This window comes from Perissodus microlepis, chromosome 12 (assembly GCF_051167445.1).
Source record: "Perissodus microlepis isolate ML-2025 ecotype Zambia chromosome 12, ASM5116744v1, whole genome shotgun sequence".
In the NCBI taxonomy this organism is placed as follows: Eukaryota; Metazoa; Chordata; class Actinopteri; order Cichliformes; family Cichlidae; genus Perissodus; species Perissodus microlepis.
The window spans coordinates 8,114,036-8,132,199 of record NC_140472.1 but is presented as its reverse complement, the minus strand read 5'-3'; the positions used below and the strand labels follow the sequence as shown (position 1 = coordinate 8,132,199).

At 39.6% G+C, this 18,164-nt stretch overlaps 1 protein-coding gene across 2 annotated transcripts in view; it reads right to left on the bottom strand.

Moving 5' to 3' along the window:
- The window catches only part of nsmfb (NMDA receptor synaptonuclear signaling and neuronal migration factor b), a 72,680-nt gene that overhangs the window by 24,755 nt on the left and 29,761 nt on the right, over window positions 1-18,164 (bottom strand). Inside the window, exons 2-10 of one of the 2 annotated variants that reach the window (XM_084947576.1) lie at window positions 18,087-18,148; window positions 13,192-13,956; window positions 12,989-13,061; window positions 11,871-11,876; window positions 8,296-8,364; window positions 3,827-3,879; window positions 2,510-2,599; window positions 1,829-1,956; window positions 1,650-1,733 (exon numbers count right to left, since the gene is read on the bottom strand). In XM_084947576.1, coding sequence (XP_084803702.1) covers window positions 1,650-1,733; window positions 1,829-1,956; window positions 2,510-2,599; window positions 3,827-3,879; window positions 8,296-8,364; window positions 11,871-11,876; window positions 12,989-13,061; window positions 13,192-13,956; window positions 18,087-18,148 — 1,330 coding nt within the window. The remainder of the gene's footprint in view (window positions 1-1,649; window positions 1,734-1,828; window positions 1,957-2,509; window positions 2,600-3,826; window positions 3,880-8,295; window positions 8,365-11,870; window positions 11,877-12,988; window positions 13,062-13,191; window positions 13,957-18,086; window positions 18,149-18,164) is intronic. The other variant, XM_084947577.1, reaches the window with a different exon arrangement.

Sequence of the window (18,164 nt, the reverse complement as noted above, 5' to 3'; positions counted from 1 at the left end):
TTCTTAGTGTTAAATGCTAGGAGAAAAAAAAAGACAGTGGTCACATTAATTTGCGCTACACAAGTTTTAAAACTACTATATGTGTTGAAACCAGATATAATGACCATGAGGTGGATTTGACTGCGAAACTACAAAATCATTGCTGAATAACTTGTGATTCAAAAGTTGCTAGCAAATGAACATACGCTGCATAGTCATTCACTCTGATTCTTAGAGGGACCACAGTTCACAAGATAAACTTAATGTTGTATTTATGATTACCCACAACTAGTTATTGAGTCCATGAACTCATCAGAAAAGGGTTTCCTGAAGTCAAAGAGTAAGGCAGCTGAGGAGCCGATTTCCTAAAGATTTTGATACAACTGGAAATATTTTTGTAAGGTTGACACTGCACTACAAGAGCAATGCATGTCTCACTGTCTTACTTGATTTCTTTTAGTTAACTGTCATGTAGTTTGAGGATAGGCTAAATGCTAACTCATATCAATATTTAACACAGTACCTATCTTAAAATTAAAACTCAACTAATCTCTCTCTAATAGAATTTAACAAACAAACAAACAAAACAAATCTAATGGTTTAGTCAGGAGAATTCATGGTCTTATTTTAGTGTGGTAGCATATGAATATTTGCTAATTAGCTCTAGTTGTTTGGGGCATATGGATAACGTAATAAATAAGTTAATAAACCAGAACAGTGGACAAAATAAAATGACTTGATATTGCTAAAAAAGGAAAAGCCAACACATTGAAATTTACCCTGATAGGAACATAAATTTTCATGGAAAATTCCACAGCAACCTGACCAGCAGTCACCGAGATGTTTCAGCAGAAAACAGAAAACCAAATGGACTCTTTAGTGTTGCTAGAAAGGTCGGGAAACCATGGTTCTATAATGAACTGTCATTTAGAACCAAAAAAAAGAAGAAATTTGTATTTTGGCAGTACTTGAAAGAACGCTGCACTTTCCGTCGTATAATTCTCTTTACTGGAAAATGCCAGCTGGTACACAGCAAAGGAGTGCCTTTATATTTTCATCTGAGCAGACAAACAACATGGTGCCACTTAGCAGAACCTCAAAGCCACTCAACACTCAAACAAAAATGAACTCTGAGCACTTGACTGAACGAATCATTTACTGAGCTTCCATTTGATCTTTGCTTTTAACTTGCAAACTAGAAGCTACTGGAAGTTTTAAAAAAGTCATTAAAGTTTCTAAATTGACTAAAATGTCAAAGTTTTATCCACAAATGGATTTGTATGAAATTTAATACAGATTTTCAAGGTACCCACAGAATTCTAGTAATGTTGTCACCTGACTTCATCTAATGGTGCTAACAGATGTCACTGTTGCATGCAGCGTATTCGAAAAAGATGAGATGGTTTTACTAAACAGACCACTCTCAGCACAGATTGCACAGAGAAGTTAAAACACTTATTTAAAGGCTCCAACCATTTGTATTTCAGCCAAATTTATGTTGGCTAGCTTGCTTTAAAAACCCAACAACCTGCCAGGGACAGATTCAAAAAAGTGAATCTTAACACTTATCCATCAGCTCCTGTGGCATCTCATCAAGAAACAACACCAAATAAAAATCTACCAGTCAATCAAAATCTATATGTAGTGGAAAGTCACTAGCAGATACTCACATAAAGGATGGGGATGATGGAGGGGTCGTCCCTACGAATTATGTTGGGAACATATTCAGCCTTTGGGACCTTGGAAGATATCAGCTATGGAGAGAAGAAAAGCATGCAGATAGACTTTGATTGCACATATATTCAAACTTCATTAATCTATATGTTAATTTAATTGCCAGGAACTTCACCATGATTTTGGGAGGGATAAAGTCTTCTCCGTCGCAGGCCACTCTTTCCATTTCCCTCTCCTCCTCCCAGTCGGCATCCTCGTCCAGCCCTTCATCCAGCGTCCCTGTGGAGGCCTGAAGCTCGCCACCTGGTTCACACATGGGAACAAAGGGCGAGATGAAAGGATAATACACAAACAAGATTAGTAGAGCGGGGTGCTCCATTTGAAAACGATGCACCTGTTATTTTCTTTTCCCAGCACAGAGGGGAGAAATGGAGGAGTTAAAAACAAACGGCACATGACACAAAAGGACACAATAACAGGCTCCTTATCTGCCCAGCCAGATACAGACAGATACAACACAAAACAACAGGCAGATGGACGACAGGCCGAAGGATGAGTAGAGCTGTGCGGATGGATGGTAACAGTTGAGTAGTGGTACGCAGAATAAAGCATACTTTAAAAATGGCAATATAAAATAAACAGAGACAGCATGTTTGCGTGACAGGGCATCTGTCAGTCTGTGTTTGTTCTTGTTTTAATGTGTGTGCAGCCTTATTATGCTTGAGTGCAGTTGTCTGTGTGCTTACCTGTAGGTGTTTATACATACATGTGTAAGAAGCCAAGTTTAAGAAAGGCCTAAGGTATATATTGTATACCATGTGTTTGCTTGTGAATAACTAAGAGAGCATGGACTCACTGTCTCTGGATTCATGCAGTGACTCAGGCTTGACGGGGGTGGGGTCACTCCACGAGCGGCTGAAGCTCTTGGCTCGACGATCGACGAAGGCTGATGAAGTTGGGGGGAGGCAGAGAGTGACTCACACGCACACATATATACAGTCTCCAAAGGATAATCAAACCCAGTAATCAAGAGCTCTGTCTTATTGACCTAGCTTGTGAATCAGTCAATTCCATTGTCCCTGTTGGATATCAGGTCATGTTGCTTCATATTAACAGAACAGTAAGAGTTTACATTGTATTAGCAAATGGTTGATCATTTTTCAGTTTTTCTGTTGTCTTAATGATTCCAAGATAAAAAAAGTCATTAAAATTGAAAAAGTTGTTTAAACGAAATTGCAGTAATGCACTTTTAATTTATAGACATCGTTATATACAATTTAATACATATTGATTTCTTTTATCAGTATTTTTAAGTAGTTCAGACTCTCTGCACACCTGATAGGTGTGTAGAAGGTAGAAAAGGGTTAAAAAGAAATATAACCTCCACCACACACTTTCTTACGTAACACCATTTCACTGAATCGTGCTGTTTCAGTGCAACTGACCTTCATCAGATACAAAATGATTATTAACTGTTTTTTAGCATTTATTTCACAGATTTTCTATGAACATACCCAAAACACAAGTATCTTTAAATTATTAAAGCATTACAGCTGTATTTTGTTTTGTTTTGCTTTATGTTTGTATTTTGTAAATATTTAAACCATTTGTAATAAAAACGTATAAAATCTCATCATCAGAGTCTTGAGATTAGCCTGGTGGGAGTTCAAACCAAGGACGCTTTTTTCCCTTAATGTCAAATAACAATGTGAATATATTTAGAGGAAATACTTTACACATTAAAAAAGAAAAAAAAAACATATCAGATATTTCAAAAATAGCACATACTCAGAACTGCACAGCTAAACAAACACCACACATAAACTAGCTGGGATTCTGTCTTGTTAAACAGAAATTGCCTTTCAGTTCAATATAGTGCACAATCAATATCATACAAATGGCACAAGTCTCACAATAATGAACAAATACAAAGACCGTCTAAACACCGCATAGCGACAAAATTACCATCAATTAGGAGTTTAAGGAATAATGTTTAGTATACTCTAACAAAATATATACACACGTCCACACTACTGATGCTACGTGCATAAAGCATGAAAAACATCAAATGAACATCCACTGTGATGTCATGGTACACACTCGAGAGCATGAATGCATGGTAGTGTTTTGACAATGCACACACATGCCAACAGAAACAAATGCAAAGACTCACTCTGGGCCTTCATCCTGCGACTGCCCACCATCCGAAGGTGCTTGCGAAAATTTCTATCAATTTAGAGAAAAAAAGAAGGAGACGAAGCATATCAAGAATATAAAAAAAATAAGAGAGAAAATGCTTCAAACTTAAAAACATACATAGAGAAGAACAGAGCAGAAGATGATGGGGCATCTTGATTAGGGTCAGGCTACTGATAAATTACCAGTGATCACATCTAAATATCCAGTGGGTGTTTTGTGCATATGGACTGAAATTCATCAAGGGTTAGGAAGTGGGGTGCTTAACATCAAAACATTTCATAGAATTGTCACCTGTTTTAGCCACTCAAATAGAAAATCATTTAAAAAAAAATCCCCAACAACAAAAAAGTGTAAAAATCGGGAATAGAGGACCAGGGGTTTAACAGTATATTTTATAATGTAAAAGGATTGGCTCTTTATATAGGGCCTTTCTACTCTACCCGAGCAGCCAAAGTGCTTTATACAACATGTCTCGTTCACACAAGCACTTTTCCCCTTATTTCAGTGTTTTCTATCCAACATTCACACTCCAATGGATGCATCAGAGATCTACTTGGGGTTCAGTATCTTGCATCCAGGGATCAAACCACCAACCTTCCAATTAGTAGAGACCTGCTCTACCTCCTGAGCTACAGCCACTCCCCAACTTTCAAGCTACCATTGAAAAATACAAATGTCCAAAAGCTTCATCAGTTCACCATGGTTAATAATCACAATTGCCTTTGTGTACTACATACTTCACTGACAGTGAGCTGGTGTTTGAGGTGAACCATTCCAGTTCATGGCAGATGTCCGAACTCAAAAGCTCAAAACAGTAAATAAAGTCTGCAGTTTGTTGTTTATTTTTCACAGTTTAGAAAAATCATCACAGTTTTCTTTGGTTACATGGTAAAATGGTAAAGAACAGTTATTTTATTAAAATGAAGCAGACTTGCAAAAGTCTGTTTTTAATTGACTGATAATTATAGTACAATATAGATTGTATTGTTTTTGCACGTCTTATCCACTGCAGATATGCAGCTGAGCTTCTTGGGGCTTAGACTCATGTCTATTCTTCTTCGTGCTTATGTGGATTCCCTCTGGTTACTCTGACTTCCTCCTATAGTCCTAACACATGCATGCTAAGTATAGTATAAAGGTAGGGTTACAAATTCTAATTTCTTTTTTATGAAAATAAATAAAAAATTGAGATAAATTCAATGAAAATCAGACGGGATCAAACTGTCCCACTGACATCCTGAAGTATGTACAAAAGTTTTCCGGATTCCATGAAATTCTCCCTTTTCTCGTGAGAACTGGATGAACCCAGAATCTCTGTTTCTTCCTTCACTTGTTTAGAAACATTACAACATTCTCATAATCACTTGATGTTGGCTCCATTTTTGACTCCAACAATGTGACATAGAGGGTTCAAATTGACACCATAAGTGCATCTACTAAAAATCTTGGAGGAGTTCAAATCACAGTCACCTCCACCTCAAGATCAAGCTTAGAGGTCAAGTTTTGTGAAAATCTTATGAATGGCATAACTCAAGAAGGAAGTCACTTAGGATTTTCATATTTATACCAGGTTGAGGGTGAGCATTGGTGGCCACCAGTATTTGTATATATTTTTTTTTTTTGTAGTGCATTTTGTGAGAACAAATTTTTCAATCATGTCTTAATTATTGTGAATCTTTTAAATTTTCTGCAATGTGCTCAGTGTTTAAAGGCCTTTATGCTTACAAAACCACAAAGTTATCCTTTGAGAATATGGTTAAGTTTAGGCAACAGCCTAAACTTAACCATATTCTCAAAAGATAACTTTGTGGTTTTGTTTGTGGCATTGGTTTGCTTCTACTTCCTAGAGGTTAAGCCATAGATTCTATTTTGTTTTATGTGTCTATTTTGTCTTCCTTGCTGTTGGGTAGCTAAGGTTACCTATCTAGCTTTCTGCAAAAATCACATCACAAATAGGATGAACGGGTAAATCAGTGTGTGGACTCTTCTGCTCTATGTAGTTGAGGCACATGGTACTGTGATAAGGTTCATGGAAACTGAAGAGAATGGGTCGCAACCCTAAGCTAATTATTTATAATAAGCCCCACCTCTATTAAAGGTTGTCTGCCCCATATAGTATCTGTTTTTGGTGGCACTGCACAACACTGGGTGCACCCTGGACAGGTCATCAATCTGATGCAGGGGTAACATAGCAACAAAAGCAACTACCAACATAATTTTCTAGTTTCATCATGGCTAAATAGCAAAAAGAAACGTGCAAAAGCAAAATGCAAAGCTCACATCCCTACATGCACCATTTAAAGATATTTGAATCCAGAGCACAGTTGGAGGCAATCCAAAAACACCCCTGACATGTCAGTGTTGATTGTAGGAATGGTGAAGGCAGCGCCTAAAATAGAGAGATGACTCAGAGGAGAGGGGGACCCATCCGTCAGTCAGAGTTGTATTTTCATACTGTGTGACAACTAGCTTTTTAAATCTACCACCTGCACACCAAGATAATAAAGTCAAATTCCTGCCAGTATATGTATGTGTGAATTCATATTTCTGCAAATAAATCGCCCCTAACCTTCGCTTTCCTGCTGTGACCTTACAAAACACTTTGCAAAATTATCCTCATTCAACCATGAATAATTTAATTTTTGAAACTAACTGAGATGTACCTTTCTATTAAAAGCATTGCACTCTATGTGACACAGCTCGGTATGCACGCACGCACAGGCACACGCACACACACACACACACACACACACAAGCTCATACAGCATATGGAATGTCTCAGCCTTGGTGGATGTGAGGCCCGTTGCCAAATATTGATCAATTCATTGGCTTTGACTGCCAGCCACAGAGTGCAGAGCTGCAGCAGTATATTGACAGACCCGTTTTTACACTTCAGTGTTCAGTGAGGAACATTTATTAAACCTGCCACCCACAGCCTCCACGATTCACGACACACACACACACACGTGCGCCGGAGAATGCTTTTACGAGACATGTGATTGCCCCGTAGGTAGGGATTGGAAGACACGGTGAGTTCCTCATGCAGAGAGTCAAAATACACAAAGAGAATGTTCACCAGCAAACAGTCGGAGCAGAATATGGTAACAAGAAAAACACTTGAGTGCTGGGTTTACTGTGCGCTGGTTAGACATAGTCTATGGTGAAACATCACCCTATCAAGATTCAGATGGTCTAGATTAGAGTAACAGGAACATTAATACAGAAAGCATGATTAGATGTTCATCATTACTAGGAGATATTTTAATTTTCTTTTTACGTGGCTGGCCTCACATCAAGGTCATCTTCTCTTGCAACTCTTAACTTTGTTCAGAGTTTTTTTAGGTCACGCCATAGAAGTCTGATCATGTTCCTTTGTAAATGTGACTGTGCAATAGAGAGTAGTTGTCCTCCAGTTTGTTGAAAAACAAAAGAAAAATGTTCATTTCATCGTGAGGAAGTGAATGAACTTACAAGTTGTGCAATTAGGACAGCTGGTAAATGAAAATTGTGTGGTCATACCAAAAACTTCTCAATGAAGTTCTGCTATCACAGAATGCATGCACCATAGTTCAGGTCATGTCCAGTGAAGTCAATGTGCCATGATAACCATTGTATTAACAATAAATTTAATAACGCTGCATAGCAACAGTTACACACAGATGCTGGCAGAGACCAGATCAGCTTTTTCAAAAAACACTTTTTATCCATAACAAGAACAGCAAAGAAACTATACAACAGAAAATGCAAATGCTATTTATGGTCTCCTCATAACAATGATAAGAAAAAATAAACTGGGCCAATAAGACATGCTTGTTATTACAGGGATATACATGTTAATGTGATCCCCCCCGCTTTGTATTTTGCCAGTTCTCTTATCTGGGGATCATACTTGGCAAATAACACTCTCAAGGAAAAGAGCACATACAGCACTATCTTTCTGTTGAACAAAACCCCTGTCATAAAAGACGATTTGGCGAATACAAGATCATAAAATTATCTTTTTTCGCTTGCTTCAAGGCCATATTTCACAGGACTGATTAGTTAGCAACATCCCTCTCGCCGGTAGGCTAAGTGATTTTTAGCCAATTACAAGTTGAACTCGGTGGGTGGGGTTGTTAGCTAAGATGCAATGATTAAGAAATGGCGCAACTGATGTGCAAGCTAATTTGTGATGTGCACTGGTAATAGATATTTATTTTTTAATGCACCTTCTCTGTGCATGTTGTGCCATCAGTTAACCCTTCGCGTGCCAGCATGAGTGCCCAGGGTTGCCGGCCCCTGGTCTACAACACTTGAAATATAAATAGAAACGAGGTTGAAAAGACTACGAAAAAAATTATTTTAAAATCGGATAAAAGGCATTTCTTTTCAAGAAGTTGTTTTCTTTGTTGGGTAATAGGGTAACTATAACAGCACCACACAGGACAGGACAGGGCACGGTACCTCTCCATCATGGTGGCTGCCTCCTGCTCTCTTTTCCGTCTCTTTCTCTCAGCAATGCCTCGGAAAGCCCTGCCGGGACGTCAAAGCATTAAGTTGTTTTGTTTGGAAATATAGGTTTTCGTTTTAGCTGTGCCTGACAGCAACCAAGGATTTTTTTGTCTGAACCCAATCTGACCCAAGGGCTAAAAAACTCTACTATTACTTGCAATATCTGGTAAGCTTAGAAATTAATGCAGCTTTTAAGTTGATGTTTGTTATAAACAAAGCTAACTAAAATGCCACACAGTAACAAAAGGAAACTAAAAAGCCCATAGGGTCTAGTTGGGTTCGGGCATAAAGTTTAGTTAGGGTGGTATGGGAAGACACTAAAGGTGTCAAAGGTGAGGGGTTTGAAGTCCAGTAGGGTTAGTGAGAGTTTAGTTAGCTTTGGTGAGTAGTTAAAGTTAGCAGCACAGGGACATCTAATCCACCAAAGGCAGAGGACATTGAGGATAATTGCATGTACACTCACGCACACACACTCACAAACTACAACCACAATGTAGGAAAAGACACTGAGGGAACAAAAGACGACTTTATATTCATTTAAATATGAATGTTAAATTCTTTTTTGTGCAGCTTCAACAGCCATTATGGGATGTATTGGTTTTTTTCTTGGTTGGTGGGGTCGTATTATTTTGTGTAGGTCTCAAAAGGTCAGGCCTAATCAAGGCTTTTAGAACTTGTTGCCCTGGCTGTCTTCTGACCAATTTATCTCATCTTTATGAAAAGCCTCTAGGAAAGACTAGCTATTTCCTGATAGCATAGAAACTCATTGTGTTCCCTTACTTGTAGGAGGTTGAAAGAGAACCCAGTTAAACTTCAGAAATGGATTATCAGACCAGTGCTGAGATGTGACATCCTCTGTTTCACATTTTGATGTACTGAGAAATATTTCTGCACCAAAATTTTTGCAACACATTATTAACCATTCTCCCAAGTGTGTAACAGTATGCCTACACCGAGGTGCCTTTCCCAGTAGGGACAGTAATGGTTCTGACAGGGCGTCAGACATAATGAGAATCATCTGTGACAGCGTATGTCAAAAACAAAGTCCGGTCCTACGGTCTGGTTTTCACCAACGGACAGACAGACAGGCAGGCAGCTGATGAGCCCTGGGATGACAAAACATGAGGCTGAATTCACTGGAGTCTGATTATTATCCAAAAGCTCTCTGCATTGCTATTGCAGAATTTTTTCCCCTCATGAATTCACTCACGTTCTGTTCCTTCTCACTGCAAAAACAAACAGGTTGGAAGAGATGTTTCCTTCAGCCTGTCCCTCCTTCCACCATCTGCTATCACCAGTATATTTAAAAGCTGACAGCCTACTTCCTCTATTGTGCGATAAAGCAATCCTGTAAATTTTCTGCCAAATTTATCAAGCAGCCAGCAGAGGGAGAAGAAGAAAAACAGATTTTTCACTGTCTTTGGCAGTAGGCACATGCAGTTTTATAGTTTCAAACAGTGGTTTACATAAGCTTAAGCCTGTGAAGTCTAAGCCATCAAAGGTGAAAACACTAAAAGCAAAAGTGACCTACATATTCTGAGTTAAGGTTTGGGTTATTTGCTGATGATGGTGACTTAGACCTTAGAGAGTTAAATATGAGAAGATAAGTTATAATACTAAAGATCTGAAGATATTAAAGTATTGAAACTTAAGCAGTACTGGGGGCGGCTTTATGTCTGCTGACAGCTAGATTGGTAGTTGCAAATGAGAGTTAGCAAACATTTGAAAAAGTGTGTGATCTAGGTAACTAGAATTTCATCATGTCTCACATGATGCATGGTCACCTTAAAAGTTTACCAAGAAACTTGGGAAAATTGTTGTTTCCAGAATTTGATCAATCAAGCCCAGTAATCTAAGTTTAATAGGAGTTCTCAGTTTACCTTAATAGATGGAATCATTAGCAACCAAAAAGCCTTAGAGACTCTTGTTTATCTTTCTTTACAGTAAAGCCATACAGTCTACTTTTGACACCAGCAAGAACGGATATCACTTGTGTGATCAACCTTATTTAAAAAAAAAGACTAAAATTATCACCTGGTCGTTGATTGGTCACATTGCAGTTTAGATTACTGCTTGTTCAAACACATAATGTATGAAAACGCTCATGTCCCTTTATTAAATTCCTTTAAATTCCTTTAAAGATAAGTGATTCACAGTCACATCCCTTGTATGTAAGTAGGTGTTAGATACTGACTAGACAACTGTTTTTGCAGAACATAGTGATGTGATCATAGATTGCTGGGGCCAGGAAAATAATTTTCCCAAAGAGAAATGAGAAACTGGGACTGCTACGGAGGGCCGAATATTCAGTCCAATTCTGCTCAATAGTAATTTTATTGGAAATGTTATCCCTTTATAAACCACTAATGGTAATAGTAGATGTTACAAGTACGTCCTAATTGTGACCCCTTGGGAAAATCAAATGACCACTCTTAGACTAGCTGGACTTGCCACCAACCCTTCTTGTTTTTGAATTCCCATTTTTGAAGCCTCAAGCTGGGTCACCGAACTATTCTCCCCTTAACCTCTTTGAAACCACACATTATAATCTGGTTCTTACTCTGAAACCATCATCACAATATTTAAAAGCTGACAGCCTACTAAAATACAGTTTACACTATCTTTTAGCAGGAGGCAGGTGTAGTTTCATAGAGTAAAAAAAAAAAATCTTATAAAACAACCAAAGTGTTTTCGTGGAGATATGAATGTGACAGTATAGCTATGGAAGGGACAGGAAGCAAAATGTGCAAAGGATTGCACTGAGACATTACAAGAATGAAACAAAGGTTTCATTGGTGTTGTGAGGGCCAAAAGAGGCAGGTGACGTGTGATTCAATTACATGATTTATAAAACACTGTAAAAACATGTCTGCTATTAGCTGTTCACTGCTTATAGCTAGTTAGCTATAGCTAACTTATCTCTGCAAGTTTTCTATAGTATTGTCTCCCCAAAAAAGCCTCCCCTGTGTTTTGTGAGCTATTTTTTTGTGAGCTTATGTTGTGTTTTTCCTTTTTCTTATGTGTTTTATTCAGCTTTTTTCTATTTGCCGTTGTTTTCTTAAGTTGCTATGCATTTGACCTTTCAGGGCTGCTGTACGACTCAGACCTCAGAGGGTTAAACAGCATTACTAAGATTTATCTATAGACTTATGCACAAGAAAACAGCTTTGAGTTCATGGTTTTAGTTTTCAGACATAACTTTGGTAGTCAAGTCACCACTGCTACACTGTCTTTATCAGAAATATATCAAAGGAGTTCATTTCAACAAAGAATTGTTGCTATTTAATGCTTGGCATGACCTACTTTTCATTCCTACTGTACCAAACCTTCCTTGCCTTTAATCTTACATCCACATATTGACATCCCATCCAGCAGACACCGAGGTTGGGGAATAAGGACACAGTAGACTGACTAGCACAAAGCCACATGAGGAACAGAGTTCAATGCGAGTTACCTAACTGGCATAGCAAGAAAAAAAGAAAAAGCAACAAGGAAGAACAGTGGGGGCGTTTGAAAGATTTACTCACGATATTCTACAGTCGTGGTTTGGAAGGCCGCCACACAGTGTGGAGAGGAAGAAGAGGAGACAAAAATGAAAGAGAAGTTAGCAATAGGGCCAGCCAAATACTCCACATACCCAAATTTTGGACTGAGATTTATGTTCCAGTTCTCATTTTCAGGACAGACAAAATGGAAGAATCCTACCTATAAATAAGTGAGCAGGGACTGGCATTCAAATATGACATGCACATTGAAAGAAGTGAGGAAGAGGAGATGATGACTGATGAAATATGTACATGTATGTACATCTAAAGTGTACCAAAATATCTCACCAGTTGGTTCTCAAGGACTGGCTATAACCAAACACTTAGTTTAATGTGTAGTCAATAATGTGTAGTCAATTAACCTGTGATATATCCATCATTCAGCCTGCCATTTAAATCAAAAGCGAGAGTCAGACCCATATATCAGTCTGACTCTAATACGGACACAGGCAGTCGGAAACAGATGGGAAAAGGAAGGTGAAACATATGGATAGCAAAGAGGGAGTGTGGGAGAGAAGAAGGGAAAAAAAGATCATGGTGGGTGCGCTTTGTCTGTTTGAGAGTCATAATTATAAGGTCAGGGTGATAGGTGATAATTAACCTGTCAGCAAGACTGGAACGGAGTTGTGTGTGTGCGTGTATGTGTGTCTTGGTTAAGGCACGTACACGATCTAGACCAACACATTTCCAGCTTTCTAAATGTGTTGATTTCAAAGACTCTTGGCTGCTAAGTTTAGAGGAACAAGTACTATGCACAACACTGGAAACAGGTGCATTCCATTCAGCTGGTATCATTGTTTACTGGGACACTTGTTGGACCATGTTGTTAAAATTACTAGACTGTGCTTCTACCAGTACAGATCTAAAACATCCAGTTTTTCTATGGGCAACTGCTTATTTCTAAAAAAAAATGTCAAAGTGGCTTCCTATATTAATAAAACCAACGAGCAGAAATGTGTGAAAGCTCATTAAGACTTTGTATTAGAATGTTACATTTGTCTCTTGGAAGGAAAAGACTGGGGCCGTATCCTGCCAACATGGCAGCGAGATGCTGTGATGCACAGAGTGGGAGTGAACGTGGATTTCCATGCCATACTCACGCCTGCATGGTGGTGGTGGCTGTCTGAAAGCTGAACATATTCTCTTTGGGGAACCAGCTGTTAGGATTGTCCTCTGCAAACACAAATAAGAAAAGGAAGGTGTGTGTCAGTGAGCATTACATTCAAACACAGGCCTTACAAATAGCAGTGGAGGTGAATAAAAATATGGTGAGAACGTGTTTAAATTCAGGCTCGTTTTATACCCCTGTCATCTGTAGATGCTCTGTCCTCGCTGTACATTCTCTCCAGTTTTTTGCGTTGCTTCCCTCCATCTCGGGGTGAGGTATCTAGGTCCAGGGAGCGCTGACTTTGGCATGGAGCCCGAATGCAGGCAACGCAGTCTGGGGTGTAGTCATCCCGCGACCCACCTCTCCTCATTCCCCAATCACGAATGTTGCCAGCGCTACCTGAGCTCTGCAGCGGCTGCGATGATGACGTTGGGCCTCCATGATGCTGCTGGGCATGATGTTGGTTACTGCGGTGATGGCTGCTACGGTGATGGCTGCCACGGGCAGCTGAGGCAGTTGGTTGGCTGGTGCAGGATAGGCCATGACTGGCAGCAGAAGTGCTCTCTGAGAGAGGCTGCTCCTGGGAGCCCTTCAGCACCTCCAACTCCAGGCTCTCCTCACTGCCACGGCCCCCGAGGGTCATCCCGCCTTCCCTGGTGATTGTGTACACCCTGGCTGGCTTCACAGCAACAGGCCCCTGTGAGCCCCTGGCAGCAGGTGGGTCCTCTATGGAAAGACTGCGTTCAGCAGAGAGTCGCCGTTTGGAGGGGCCAAGTGATGCTTGAGCCTGGAGAGTGTTGACTTGAGATTGAGACTGTGGGTTAGTGCTGGGATTAGACTGGCTGGACAGGGCGGGTTTAGCTATGGATAAACAACGGCTCTGTGGTGGCAGATTGTTGTTATGCAAGTGACTGACGTCTGGAGAGTCCTGGCCAGAGAAAGTTTCAGACAGTAGATGATCTGGGGATAAAGAGAAAGGGGATGAAGCAAAATTAACAAGAAAACATAGCAAGTGAGAGATAAATCATGCTGTCTGTTTTCTATATAGCTTTCATAAACAGACATCAGATAAATGCTTTCTATGTAAATAGAGTTAACAGGGAGCTTGCTTGTGTCTCTTTGGGATTTGTAGCTCTGGCAGCAGAGTCGTAAACATTTACTAGCTGCAAAGCTTTTGTGAGCACATGAGGAAAATAGAGAGGTGGCATAGTGATGGAAAAAAAACAAATGAAAGATGAAAGATTCAGAAATGGATGAGCCGGTACAGTCCAAGAAGCCCAGTTGTCCTGTAGGATCATGAAGGACGAATAGTTCTTCTCACTGTATAAATGGTTGCAATGCTGCAGGCTTGAAAGCAAGTGTAATCTGATGGGACTTGCTAGTTTTTCATTTTGTGTGTCCTGTGGATAAATAAGTATGGGTATAGTGCTAATTTTCCGATGCCTTTAATTTAGTTTTATCTCCTTATAACGATGTTCATTTTTTAACAAATCTTTTTAATAATCATTGTCTTTCTATTTTAGACAATGTTTGTCCTGTCAAAACTAGACTAGCTCCGGTTTCAAAGTCGTCTCCCTGGATAAATGACAGCATTCGCTTCTCAAAGCGTTGCTGCCGTAAGGTTGAGCGTTTATGGAGGAAAACGCGTTTGCATGTCCATCTCCTTCATTTAAAGGACCTTTTAGTCCCTTTTAACACTTCAGTTCGAGATGCGAGGGCTGCCTATTTCTCAGACTTAGTGTCTAAGAGCAGAGGTAACCCCAAGTGATATTGTTGCTCCTGCTCCACCTGCTGTCCCAAATTCATCAAATGAAGATTGTGAAAAATTTCTTTCTTTCTTCGTTGAAAATGTCAGTAACGTGAGGAACAATATCTCTCCTTCTGTGTCTCTCTTGTCTGCTCCAACTCAAGCTAGGCCTGTAATTTTAGAAAGATTTTTAGATGTGTCCTTACCAGAGCTGTTCAAGTTAGTTAATTCGATGAAAGCGTCCTCCTGCTCTCTTGATATTTTACCTGGATTTTTGTTTAAAAATGTCTTTCAGTCTATTGGTCCCTGTGTGCTCACAATTATCAATACCTCACTGGTTTCTGGTCAGGTCCCTGTTTATTGTAAGAATGCTGTCATTCACCCACTGTTAAAAAAACCTAAGCTTGATGCTTCTCTTCTTAGTAGCTACAGACCGATTTCAAAATTACCGTTCATTGCTAAGATTTTAGAAAAGGTTGTGGCTAAGCAGCTTATAGCTGTTCTAGATGAATACAGCATTCTGGATAAATTCCAATCTGGCTTTCGTAGAGCTCACGCTACTGAAACTACACTTCTTAGAGTCTCCAACGACATTTTGATGAGATGTGATGCAGGAGAATGCTCCGTTCTGTTGATGTTGGACCTGACCTCCGCCTTTGATACTGTGGACCATCATATTCTGCTAGATAGGCTGAGACACTGGGTGGGTATATCAGGGGCTGCTTTGGACTGGTTTGAATCCTATTTGCATGAACAATCCTTTTCTGTGGCTACCTCTAAGTACAGTTCCTCTTCTACTTTTCTTGCCTATGGTGTGCCACAAGGTTCAGTTTTGGGGCCTTTATTGTTCTTGCTGTATTTACTTCCTCTTCAACACTTATTGAGCACTTTTAAGGACATTTCGTATCACTGCTATGCAGATGATATTCAGTTATATATCTCCTTTAAGCCCCATGATGTTTCCAAGCTACAGATTTTGCATAAGTGCATAGACTCCATTAGAGGTTGGATGGCTGGAAACTTTCTTCAACTAAATGAGGAGAAGACTGAAGTCCTTGTTTGTGCTTCTAAACATTTTGTACCTAGTGTTATGGAAAACTTGGGTCCACTTGCTACATTTGCCAAACCGTCTATCAGGAACCTTGGTGTTACTATTGACTCAGCTCTGACTTTAGATGCCCATGTAAAATCTCTGGTTCGCTCCTGTTTTTAATCACTTGAGAAACATTGCTAAGCTGAGTCCCATTGTATCGCGCTCCGAATTAGAAATTGTCATTCATGCATTTGTTTCATCTCGTCTGGATTATTGTAATTCTTTGTTTACTTGTTTATGTAAAGCCTCTTTGGAGCATCTGCAAGTTGTTCAGAACGCTGCTGCAAAGCTTCTGACCAAGTCCTCCAAGTACTCCCATGTCACACCCCTGCTGATTCAGCTGCACTGGCTCCCCGATAAATTCAGAATCCACTTTAAGGTTTTGACCTTGACTTTCAGGGCTCTGCATAGACAAACACCAACATATATAAGTGAACTTTTACATCCATACATTCCCAGCAGGTCCCTGAGGTCATGTGACCAGGGCTTGCTGGTTGTCCAACACACGAGGCTGAAAACAAAAGGCGACAAAGCTTTTGTAACTGTGGCCCCCAGATTGTGGAACTCTCTCCCTTTGAGCCTGAGATCTGTGGACTCCGTGGTCGCTTTTAAAAAACAGCTAAAAACTCATCTTTTTAAACTTGCTTTTGGTTGATTTTTATTTTTAGGTTTTAGCTTCTGTGAAGCACTTTTTGATTTTTATCTTGAAAGGTGCTTTATAAATAAAATTTTACTTTACTTTACTTACTAAGTTATACTGAAGAAAAACTGAGTGGAAAGCAAACAGATTTGTAAGATTCCCTTTTATAAAGTTGAAATCATACACAGAAAAGCGATATTGCAAAGGTAGGGGAAAGGGAAGTGCTAGTTAGTCACAACAGCTTTTCCAGGATATAATTAAACTGAGCATAGAATTAGACTGAGTAGGTTACTAAGTTAGGCTCAACCACAATCCCAGCAGGTAAGCTGGTCTCAGTGCATCTGATTATTTATTATTTATTTATTAACCTTTATTTAACCAGGAAGATCCCATTGAGATTAAAAACCTCTTTTTCAAGGGAGACCTGGCCAAGATAGGCAGCAGCAGATGTCTCACAGTTACAGGAACTGATAGCTCGCTTGATACCCTTCCAGACCCTTCCCAATTGGCAAGCACACTACTAATCCTGTTTTAGCCTGCCCACAGATGCTGCGTATCTGCAGGCCACTTTGCACCTAACTTCAGCCCCATCTCAATTGTCATGTTTTCTGCTACTTTATGTATTCCACATGTTTGCGCTCAAAAGAGCATGCGGGTCCCAGAAGACAACCATGCTAACAAATATAAATTACTACTGAAAATATCAATCCTCAATTACATTACCAATTCAGTTTTGTTTTTTCATAATCAGTTTACAAAAGCAGTCATCTTACAGTGCTTTACATGTTAAAGTAAAAACCCTACAATATGATAATCCTCTATGAGCAGCACTTGCCAACAGCAGGGGGGAAGAACTTGCAGATATATCAGTAATCTGCAACATTAAGATAACCTGCTTAGAATTGTTGAGGTATGGACTTTAGAAGACCTCTGATGGTGTCCTGTAGTATCAGGATTCAGAATCGGAATCAAATGACAATCAAATCAGAATCGAGCAGCAGGATAGAGCAATCTGGAGTCAGTTCTCTGTCAAGTTCCTTATACCATTCCATACATGTCCTTCAAGAAGCCACTGCCATCAAGGAACACTGATGCCTTGAACTTGTCCACATGGTCTGCAGCCACTTCTGGTAAGCTCTAACCACTGCATTCTGGGAACCACCCACAATACGTGCTGTTTTGGAGATTTTCTGAACCAGTCACCCTGCTCTCACAGGTTGGCCCCTGTCAAAATTGTTCAGAGCCTTACATTTGCCCAATTTCCAATTCCAATTTTTCAGCACTTACCAGGTGACAGTATAGTTCGCTGCAGCTGATTTTAGGGTGATCAAATACTTATGGTTTTGGGGATAACCTGTGAAACATTGCTGTTGTGGTGTGACTGCACCCTGAAACTGAGCGTTTATTACATAAACATCAGCATTTTTAATAATTTTAATAACTGATTATCCAACATGTCACAGGCCAATATTTCACACAGAAATATTTTAAGGTATTTTTGGGAGTAGGAAATATGTGTGAAGCCGGAGAAACTGATATTTCCGACTAAATACTATATTGCTATAATACTGATATAGTATTGTTGTAGGACTACTAAGTGTGCCACCTACCTGCTCCGTTGCGGTTCTCTGGATTGGTATTGGACAGGTATTCTCCAAATGCTCTGGCTGCTCTGTAGAGACACAAGT